The sequence below is a fragment of the Nothoprocta perdicaria genome, unplaced genomic scaffold (genome assembly GCF_003342845.1).
Source record: "Nothoprocta perdicaria isolate Ctin4 unplaced genomic scaffold, notPer1 scaffold_336, whole genome shotgun sequence".
Taxonomy (NCBI): Eukaryota; Metazoa; Chordata; class Aves; order Tinamiformes; family Tinamidae; genus Nothoprocta; species Nothoprocta perdicaria.
The window spans coordinates 295,907-306,140 of NW_020455573.1; the positions used below are offsets into that span (position 1 = coordinate 295,907).

At 65.6% G+C, this 10,234-nt stretch overlaps 1 protein-coding gene across 1 annotated transcript; it reads left to right on the top strand.

Moving 5' to 3' along the window:
- The first annotated feature begins 40 nt into the window (after nt 1–40).
- PLCD3 (phospholipase C delta 3) lies at nt 41–9,966 on the top strand. The gene is made up of 16 exons (XM_026043701.1): nt 41–128; nt 2,489–2,647; nt 3,384–3,612; nt 3,702–3,831; nt 4,061–4,286; nt 5,255–5,456; nt 5,591–5,735; nt 5,834–5,986; nt 6,081–6,236; nt 6,511–6,546; nt 6,938–7,097; nt 7,524–7,640; nt 8,566–8,717; nt 8,822–8,957; nt 9,664–9,813; nt 9,878–9,966. The coding sequence occupies exons 1-16, from the start codon at nt 41–43 to the stop codon at nt 9,964–9,966; spliced, it is 2,328 nt and encodes a 775-aa protein (XP_025899486.1).
- The last annotated feature ends 268 nt before the right edge of the window (nt 9,967–10,234 follow it).

Sequence of the window (10,234 nt, forward strand, 5' to 3'; positions counted from 1 at the left end):
CCGCCCCGGCCCGGCCCGGCCCGGCCCGGCGCGGAGCACCATGATCTGCGGCGCGAGGCGGCAGCCGCGGGGCCCCGCGGACGGCACCGGCGGCCCCCGACGGCCCGGGGGGGCCTTCAAGAAAATGGGTGAGAACGGGACGGGATGGGGGAACCGCCCCCCCGCACCCCCCGCCATCCCGCTCCGCCCGCGGGGGGAAGGGGGTCTGTGACACGGAGGGTCCCCAAGGTGGAGGTGACTCGAGGCTGGAAGGAAGGGAGGGTTTAGAGGTGACAGGGGACCTCCCTGGCAAGGACAGGTCCCCATGGCAGGGAAGGGCCCCAGGGTGACAGGGCACCCCATGGCAGGGAGGGTCCCATGGTTGGATCAGATTCTCTCCATGGGTCAGTGTCCCCATGGTAGCGAGGTGTCCCCACAGATAGAGAGGCCCCCATGGCCAGGACAGGTCCCCATGGCAGGGAGGGTCCCTAAGGGAGGGTCCACAGCAAGGAAGGGTCCCTCAGCTGGGGGACATCCTCACCATTGGCAGGTGTCCCCATGGCAGGGACAGGTCCCCAAGGTGACCAGGGACTCCATGGTTGGGCAAGGTCCTCACCATGGGCAAGTGTCACCATGACAGGGACAGGTCCCCATGGCAGGGATGGTGCCATGGTGGCAGGTCCTGCCTGTGCTTGGGCATGGGCCGTGTGCCCGGAGCTGCACGTCTCGGTGCAGCTGTGTGACCGTTGCCTGCGGTGTCTGCACGAGCAGGAGCCCCGGTGTCCTCGTGGCTCTGCATCCCTGTGTCCTCCTGTCTGTGCATCCGTATGTCCACCTGTCTGTGCATCCTTGTGTCCACATGTCCATGCATCCCTGTGCGCGCATTGTATATCCATGCACCCACGTTACTCTGCACCCTGAATCCTCGTGTCCGGGAATCTGTGTATCCACAAATCCCTGTGTATCCATGAATCTGTGTATCCGTGCATCCATGCACCTGCAGATCCATACATCCCTGTGTCCATACACCTGTGTGTCCATGGACCCATGCATTTGCGCATCCATGCTCCTGTGCATCTGTGTGTCCGCACACACAACGCGGGACAGCAGCTCTGGGCAGGCTGTCACCCACGGGGCCGGGATGCGCGGGCCGGGCRTGTGGGCTCAAAATCCTGGGAACACCGCAGCCGCCCGGCTCCGGGACTGGCATGTGCGGGGGCTGCCAGCGCTCGGAAAGGACAAGAGCCCCACTGTGGACACCCGGGGCCACGGGCTCGGTGACGCACTGGCACCAGCAGCGTCCCCAAAACTGCTCCATCCCCAAACTCCCGTTTTCCGCCCCGGGGGAGCTTTAGGAGTAGAGCGGGAGCGGCCGGAGTGCCGGAGATATTTTTATAGATTGCAAAGAAAATAAAAAGGCGGGGAGGAAATAGCTGAGCAGTTTCTTGGCTAACAGACGGAAAAGTCCCGGCCCGCAGCAAGGCCGGGTGCAAGCCTGGCCACCCCGTCCCAGCGAGCGGGTGGGTGACTCACTCCGGTCCCGCTCCCAGGCTGTTCCCACGCGGCTGCTGGGCACAGGGCAGGGGAGCAGCATTCGGGTGGCTCCATCAGGATCTGACAGCCCCTGTCCTGCGCACTGGGCAGGGCCCCAGAGCCACTGCCCTGAGTTGCTCCCGCGCAGGCGCCATGGGGGCTGCATGTTGGTGACTTGTCCCATCTGCCCCGTCCCATCTGCCCCCTCCTGTCCTGCCCTGTCCTGTCCTGTCCTGTCTGCCCTGTCCTTTCCTGTCCTGTCTGCCCTGTCCTATCCTGCCCTGTCCTGTCCTGCCCTGTCCTGTCCTGTCCTGTCTGCCCTGTCCCATCTGCCCAGTTCTGTCCTGTCCTGTCTGCCCTGTCCTATCCTGTCCTGTCCTGTCCTGTCTGCCCTGTCCCATCTGCCCAGTTCTGTCCTGTCCTGCCCTGTCCTGTCCTGTCCTGTCTGCCCTGTCCCATCTGCCCAGTTCTGTCCTGTCCTGCCCTGTCCTGTCCTGTCCTGTCTGCCCTGTCCCATCTGCCCAGTTCTGTCCTGTCCTGCCCTGTCATCTGCCCCATCCTGTCCTGCCCTGTCCTGTCCCATCCCATCTGCCCCATCCCGTCCTGTCCTGTCTACCCTGTCCTGTCCTATCCCGTCTGTCCCATCCTGCCCTGTCCAGTCCTGTCTAGTCCTGCCCTGACCCGTCCTGCCCTGTCCTTTTCTGTCCTGTCCTGTCCTATCTGGTCCATCCCATCCCATTCTATCCTATCCTGTCCTGTCTTATCCTATCACATCCCGTCCTGTCCMATCCTGTCCCTCCATCCCGTCATGTCTGTCCTGTCCCGTCTGTCCCACCTTGTCTCATCTGTCCTGTTCCACCATCTGTCCCATCCCACCTCCCCCCCTCCCCTCCTGTCTGTCCGCTCTCATCTTCTCCTGCCTGGAGGGTGCCCTGGGCTCTGGGTGCCGAGTGCCAATGGGGCCGTCCCCTCGCAGGCCTGTCGGACGACGAGGACATCAAGCTCATGCTGAAGGGCTCTCTGCTGTGGAAGATCAAGGCGCCGCGGGCCAAGGAGCGCCTGTACCGCCTGCAGGAGGACGGCTTGACCATCTGGTTCGAGAGGCGCTTCCGGCACGCCCGCTCCAAGCACATCTGTAAGTGCCGCTGCTGGGGTGTCCCCGGGGGGCTCGGGGCTCCGGGACCTTTCCCTGCACTGCCCCGAGGAGCCCGAACTCTCCACTGGGAGCCAGGCACGGCCTGGGACACAGCATGGCCAGGGACCCTGGGTGCTACCCGGCACCCAAGGTGCAATGCAAAACCCTGGTTCCTGGTCCAGGTTATGAACTGGGACTCTGAGCATAAGCTGGGACCTTGGGCACAAAYGTGGGACCCTGGTCATGACCAGGGACTCTGGAGATGTCCCTGGGCACCCCCTGGGACTTGGCCTCCAGCCCCCAGCTTGGATCTGCCCCATGGCCACAGCAGCCAGGGGAGCCAGGCCCCACTGAGGCTCTTCCCCAGCCTCAACCCAGTGCTTCCCAGTGTATCCCGGTGCCTTCCAGCTCTTCCCAGCACTTCCCAGTGCATCCCACCACCTCTGGTGCAGCCAAGGCCAAGCTCCTGGAGGCTCCATTTCCCTCCCTGCTGGCTCCTGCCCTGCACCCCATCCTGTCCTTCCAACCCCCCGCCTGGGATCACGGCCTGGCCGCAGGAGAGGGCTCCATCCCGCCACTGCGGCCAGCGTCCCATCCCCGTGGGGCTCTGTCTCGCCGGGSATTAGAGCAGCTGAAAAGGCAGCTTAAGGGCGTCCGCGGCGCCCCGCACGCTGCCCGCAGCACCGGGCTGCACGGGGGACACCGCGGGGACGGTGAGCGCCCGCTGTCCCTGCAGTCTCCGTGATGCACATCGAGGGCGTGCGCCCGGGGCGCCAGTCCGAGGGGCTGCGCAAGTTCGGCGGCTCCTTCCCCGAGGGGCGCTGCTTCACCATCGTCTTCAAGGGCAAGCGCAAAAACCTCGACCTGGCCGCCGGCGCCGAGGAGGACGCCCGCCACTGGGTGCAGGGACTCAGCAAACTCATGGCACGAGTGGCCGCCATGAGCCAGCGGGAGAAGCTCGAGCAATATCCTTGGTGGGAGAGCCAGGGCACGTGGGGACGTGGCGGGCGCCACGCGGGGACGCACAGCCGGGCGCTTCCTTAGCCGGGCGCAGCTGGATCCACGATATCCTGCGGCGCGCGGACAAGAACCGGGACAACAAGATGTGCTTCGGCGAGGTCAAGGACATGCTGCGCATGATCAACATCGACATGAACGATGTCTACGCCTACAAGCTCTTCAAGGTACCGCCAGCCCCCKCCACGTCCTGCCCGCCGCCCCCCTCTCTCAACGTGGCAGAGGACTGTCAAACTCAGTGCTCTCACCATCAACATCAGGGCCTCGTCACGTGCTTGGCTGTGYTGGGGCAGGCAGCTGACACCCCGAAGCTCATGACGCTTGGGGAGGGCTAGAGCGCGTGGCCAAGCAGAGGGGTGTCCAGCCGCGTCCCCCAGGCTCCCGCTGTCCCCCYAGGAGTGCGACAGGTCGGGCGACGGGCGCCTGGAGGAGCGCGAGCTGGAGGAGTTCTGCCGGCGCCTGCTGCGGCGCCCCGAGCTCGAGGAGCTTTTCCGGCGCTTCTCGGGCGAGGACTGCGTGCTGTCGGCCGAGGAGCTGCGCGACTTCCTGCGCGAGCAGGGCGAGGACGCCAGCCTGCGGCGCGCGCGCGCCCTCATCCACGCCTACGAGCTCAGCGAGAGAGGTGCTGGCGGCCGTGCTGCTGGGGGCTGTGCTGCTGGGGCTGCTGGTGCTGCTGGAGCTGCTGGTGCTGGGGAAGGTTCTGCTGGGGCTGCTGGTGCTCATGGAGCTGCTGGTGCTGGGGAAGGTTCTGCTGCTGCTGGTGCTAGAGCTGCTGATGCTGCTGGTGATGCTGGGGAAGGTTCTGCTAGTGTTGGAGCTGCTGGTGGTGCTGCTGTTGCTATTGCAAGTTCTGCTGCTGGTGGTGCTGGTGGTGCTGGTGAAGGTTCTTCTGCTGGTGGTGCTGGTGAAGGTTCTGCTGCTGCTGGTACTGCTGATGCTGCTAGGGTTCCTGGTCCCAGCTGGCTGGCTGAGAACAGGCCAGCTCAGCTCAGGAGTGGCTCCTCTGCCATTGGCAGTGTGGAGGGAAGGSTTAAGGGACGCAGCCCAGAGCTGCTCTTGGGACAGGGCCATGGCCTTGCCTGCTCGGGGGTTGTCCCCAGCTTGTTGGTGCGGGCAGCTCTGGAGCGCTGGTGAGTGCCGCACGTCCTGGTGTCGAAGCCACAGCTCGTGTCCCCTGTCCCTTCCCTGGCMGCCCATGGCCCTGCTGCTCCCTGGCCTGTCTGCCCAGGATGAACTACGGAGAAAGAGGCCTGCTGGGATGAGGAAGGACACCAAGGGGACCTCCATGTCCCCTGGGTGCCACAGTGCCAGGCCTGGGATGAGGGCGGCACTATGGAGACAGGGAACACCAGAGTGGGGGTGGACACCAAGGGGACCTCCAGGTGCCAGGACTGGGGTGAGGATGACATTATGGAGACTTCAAAGTGGGAAGGGGCACCAAGGGGACCTCTGTGTCCCCTGGGTGCCACAGTACCGGGYATGGGGCAAGTGTGACCTCGAGGGGGGATGGCTTCTCGTGTGCTGTGATGCTGGACTTGTAGTGGTGTGGGCACGTGTCAGCCGTCACCAACGTCCCGCCGTGTCCCCCAGCCAAACAGCAGGATCTCATGATGCTCGATGGCTTCATGATGTATCTGCTTTCCGCCGACGGGGACATCCTCAACCAGGAGCACACCAAGGTGCACCAGGACATGAGCCAGCCCCTGTGCCACTACTTCATCTCCTCCTCCCACAACACCTACCTGACCAACAATCAGATCGGGGGCACCAGCAGCACTGAAGCCTACGTCAGGTGGGACCCGCATGGTGGCCAGGGGAGGCTCAGGGTGACCTGAGAGGCAGCCGGGCTTGGTGGCCACTCTGGTCTGTTCTGGGGCCACCAGCCAGCTCTGGTGCCATGGGGCTGAGGTGGCTCCACGCGGGCAGGGCGCTCATGAAGGGCTGTCGCTGTGTGGAGCTGGACTGCTGGGAGGGCTCCGAYGGGGAGCCCATCATCTACCACGGCCACACGCTCACCTCCAAAATCCTCTTCCGGGACGTCATCGAGAGCATCCGCGATTACGCCTTCAAGGTGAGCGACGCAGGGCCTGGCGGGGCTGGCAGCGGGTGCCCCACGTGCCGGGAGGCCTCGGCCGCCCGCTCCGCCCTGCCCGGCCCCTCCGTCCACAGCAATCGCCCTACCCCGTCATCCTGTCCCTGGAGAACCACTGCGGGCTGGAGCAGCAGGCCACCATGGCCCGCCACATGAAGACCATCTTGGGGGACATGCTGCTGACTGAGCCGCTGGAGGGACAGGACCCCAAGGACCTCCCGTCCCCAGAGGTAAGGCCACCCCAGGGGCTGGGCTGCCRCCTCGTCCCTGTCAGGCGAGGCCCATGTCCCCACCCGACCCAGAGCCTGTTCCTTCCTCCTGCAGCAGCTGAAGGGGAAGGTCCTGGTGAAAGGGAAGAAGCTGCCGGACCTGCAGTGTGAGCCGCAGAGCGGCGGCTCTCCGTCGGGCTGTGAGGAGGAGGAGGAGGAAGAGGAGGAAGAGGAGGAGGAAGAGGGGCTGCAGGAGAGAGCCCTGCGGCAGGTAGGGAGCAGCGGACATGAGACTGGTTCCCAGGTGCTGCTGCTCTGCTCAGCCCCGATGCCAATGGCACAGCGGGGGAAGCTCCCTGGGACCCCAGGGATGGCCACGATGGTTCTGCCATGATGCCCTGCTGGCCATTCTAGACCCAGCCTGGGTTTTCTGGCTGGGAAAGGCCAGGGCTGAGGCTGGAGAGGATCCTATRGCCGGACTGGTGGTGCCGGGGGCCAAGTGCTCCTGGGATCCCTGGACATGGTTTCTCTTTCTCCTCTTCCAGTCGCTTCACTCTCTGCAGGAGCTCAAACCGTTGCAGGTGGGTTGTGGGTTTTCCCCCATTTGTCTGGGTACTTCATGCTCAGAGTCACCATTACCTTAGAGTTTCCATCATCCTGGGTTCTCCATTGCCTCAGGGTCTCCTTTGCTTCAGGGTATCCATTCTCTTGGGGTCTCCACAGCCTTGAGTCTATACGGCTTTGGGGTGCCCATGGTCCTGGATCTGCATCACTTTGGGCTCTGCCTTGCCTTGGGTCTCTGTCGTCTTGGACTTTCCATAGTAGTGCTCCACTGCCTCTAAAGTCTCCATTGCCTTGGGGGTTCAGCACCCAGTGCCAGTCTGCTCAGCCCTGGATGGCTTTGGTGGAGGGCCATGGTCCAGGGGTGGCCCTGGAGCTGGGCTGGCTCTGAGGCTGCTCTGGCTCCRCCAGGCCAAGGAGGCCTCTGAGGTGGCCCCGGAGCTCTCCTCCGTGGTGGTGTACTGCCAGGCCGTGCCCTTCCCCGGCCTGGCCCAGGCCCTGCGCGACCCGCGGCCCTGCCAGGTGTCGTCCTTCAGCGAGAGGAAGGCCCGGAAGCTCATYAGGGAGGCAGGTGAGGATGCTGCTGCTCCCAGGCTTGGCCAGTGTGGGGGGCAACCACTGGTAGGATGAACTGGGATGCTCTGGGTTGTCACCGGGGGTGCTCTGAGCGGGATGTGCTGGCCCCTGGTGGCTGGGGGACCCTGGGATCCAGGGTCAGAGCCCAGGGTCAAGGTCTAAGGTCTCGGGTCAGGGTCTGGGCTCCAGCGTCAAGGTTTGGGGTCCCGGGTCAAGGCCTGGGTCTGGGGTCAAGGCCAAGGCCAGGATCCAGGTCCAGGCCCTGTGCCCACCAGGTTGAGTGGGTGCCTTCATGGGCACTGGCAGGAGACCCGCTCCCAGACAGAGGGTGCCGGGGCAGCCAGTATGGCCATGCACGGCACCCAAGGGTGCCCCGTCCCCCCGGGCACCCCGCACACCCAGCCCAGTCCCGCTCCCACAGGCAAGGCCTTCGTCCGCTACAACGCCCAGCAGCTCAGCCGCGTCTACCCGCTGGGGCTCAAGATGAACTCGTCCAACTACAACCCACAGGAGATGTGGAACGCCGGCTGCCAGCTCGGTGCGGCCCTGCCGGGGAGCCCTGGCACCCCTCAGCTCATCCTGACCCAACACCCCATGGCCCACCCAGCACCCTCCAACMCACCCCAATTTGGCACCGCCTGGCCCACCCCTGCCCAGCACCCCTGGGCCCAGAACAGCCCAACACCTCTCAGCCCACCCCTACCAGGCGCACCATGGCCCACCTTGACCCAGATGCCCACCCCAGCCAGGCCAACCCAGAACCCCTTGGCCCATCTCTACTTAACAACCCATGGGCCACTCCAGCACCTCTGACCCACCCCAACTGCCACCCCATATCTCACCCTGAACAGATATCCTTGGCCCAAACCCACCCAGCACGCCTCAGCTCATCCCAAGCAGGCACCCCATGACCTACCTTGACCCAATACTCCATGGTCCACCCCAACCAGGCACCCTATGATCCAGCTTGTCCCAACAGCCCATGATCCACTCAAATCAGACACCCCAASGCCCACCTTGACCCAGCACTTCTCGGTCTAAACCAGCCCAGGATCCCTTGACCCATCTCAACCCAGCACCTCAAGAGCCACCTCAGCGCACCTGACCCATCCCCACCAGGCACCCCATGGCTCACCTTGATCTGGCACCTCATAGCCCACTCCAACYAGGCAACCCATTCACCACCTTAAGCTAACACCTCCTTGCCCATCTCCACGAGGAACCCCAAGCAGGCACTCCAAGACCCACCTTGACCCAACAACCAATGGAGCACTTTATCCAACACCCCACAGCCTACCCCAACCACGCATCCCACGGTCCACTTTGATTCAACACCCCTCAACCCAAAGGAACCCTCAGACCACCCCAATTGCCCCGTGGCCACGGTGGCAGCGTTGGCGCTTCCCCCACGCCCACATCTGGGCGTCCCTGGCTCCCGGCCACCCTCTTCTGTCCCTCGGCAGTGGCCCTCAACTTCCAGACGCCGGGCTACGAGATGGACCTCAACGCCGGGCGCTTCCTGGGCAACGGGCGCTGCGGCTACGTGCTGAAGCCCGGCTTCCTGCGCGGCGCGCCCGAGCCCGGCCCGGCCCCGCGCCTGGCACTGGCCATCAGGGTGAGCGCACGGGGTGGCCGCGCGGCCCAGCCGCCCCCGGGGCTGCTGCCGGTGCCGCCGGTGTCGCCGCCGCGGCGCGGGCCCAGCCGCCGCTCGCCCCGCAGGTGATCACGGCGCAGCAGCTGCCCAAGCTCAACGCCGAGAAGCGCCGCTCCATCGTGGACCCGCTGGTGCGCGTGGAGATCCACGGCGTCGCCGCCGACTGCGGCAGGCAGCAAACGCGCCACAAGCTCAACAACGGTGAGTGGCCCCGGCCCCGCGGCGGCCCCGGCCCCACSGGCCCGGCCCAGCTCCATGTGATGCTCCTGCCTCCCACTATCCCGTAGGGATAGAGCCCCCCATTCCTCCCCAGTCCAGGCCCAGCCGACCCCCCCCATCACCCCAGGCCACCCCAGTCACCCCAATCACCCCAGCCTGGCACTGAGGTGACCCCCGTACACCCCAGGCCAGCCCCAATAGGACTCACACCCCCACCCCACACATTCCTGTCTGGCCCCAATACGATTCCTCTCCCCGCAGCAGACCCAGTCCAGCCCAGTATGATCCCGTTCCTCCCTGTTACGCCCCCCCAGCAGTTTCACCCCAGTCCCCCTGTACAGCCCAGCTTGGCTCCAGTGCATCCAACCCCTAGTACAGCCCAGTACGACCCCTGCCCCCCTCTCTCTACCCCAGGGTAGCCCCTTTTTCTCCCAGACACCCCAGTCCAGCTCAGTCTGATCCCCACTCCTCCCCAGTACAGTCCACCCCAACCCCTGTACGATCCCTGTCCCCCCAGCACGTCCCAGTGGGACCCCTGCCCCCAGCCTATCCCCCACCCCGATTTGAGCCCCACTCGCCCAGTGCAGCCCAGTCCGGCCCCGTGTGACCCACTTGCCTAGCCCAGCAGCCCCAAGGGGGGACGATCCCGGTCCCCGTGCCCGGGCACCCCCCTGACGCGCGGGCGCAGGCTTCAACCCCCGCTGGGAGGAGACGCTGGCGTTCCAGCTGCGGGCGCCCGAGCTGGCCCTCGTGCGCTTCGTGGTGCTCGACTACGACAGCACCTCCTGCAACGACTTCGTGGGCCAGTTCACGCTGCCGCTGGGCAGCATGCGCCAAGGTGGGCGCGGGGCGGCCGCGCGGGCCCCGGCCGCGGGCTGCACTCAGCCCCTCGCTGCCCGCAGGCTACCGCCACATCCACCTGCTCTCCAAGGACGGCGCTTCCCTGGCGCCCGCCACGCTCTTCGTGCACGTTACGTGCCGGCGCCTGTGAGCCCCGCGGTCAGCGGCACCGGGGCGCCCGGCTGGGCTCGCCGGGCGCACGTTGCTCCGTGCACCCCGCTCCGCCTCTCTCTGCCGCGGGGACGCAGCACAAGTGGGCGACAGCAACCCCGGGGCCACTCGTGGTCACAGCTGCTGTGCGGACCCTCAGGGCCAGGAGCCACCAGAGCCACGAGCCTCGGCCTGGTGGCCCCAAGGCACCCGCTGCCTTTGCAACCCCTGCTAGAGAACCAGCAACGGGCAAGTATTTATACAAGGTT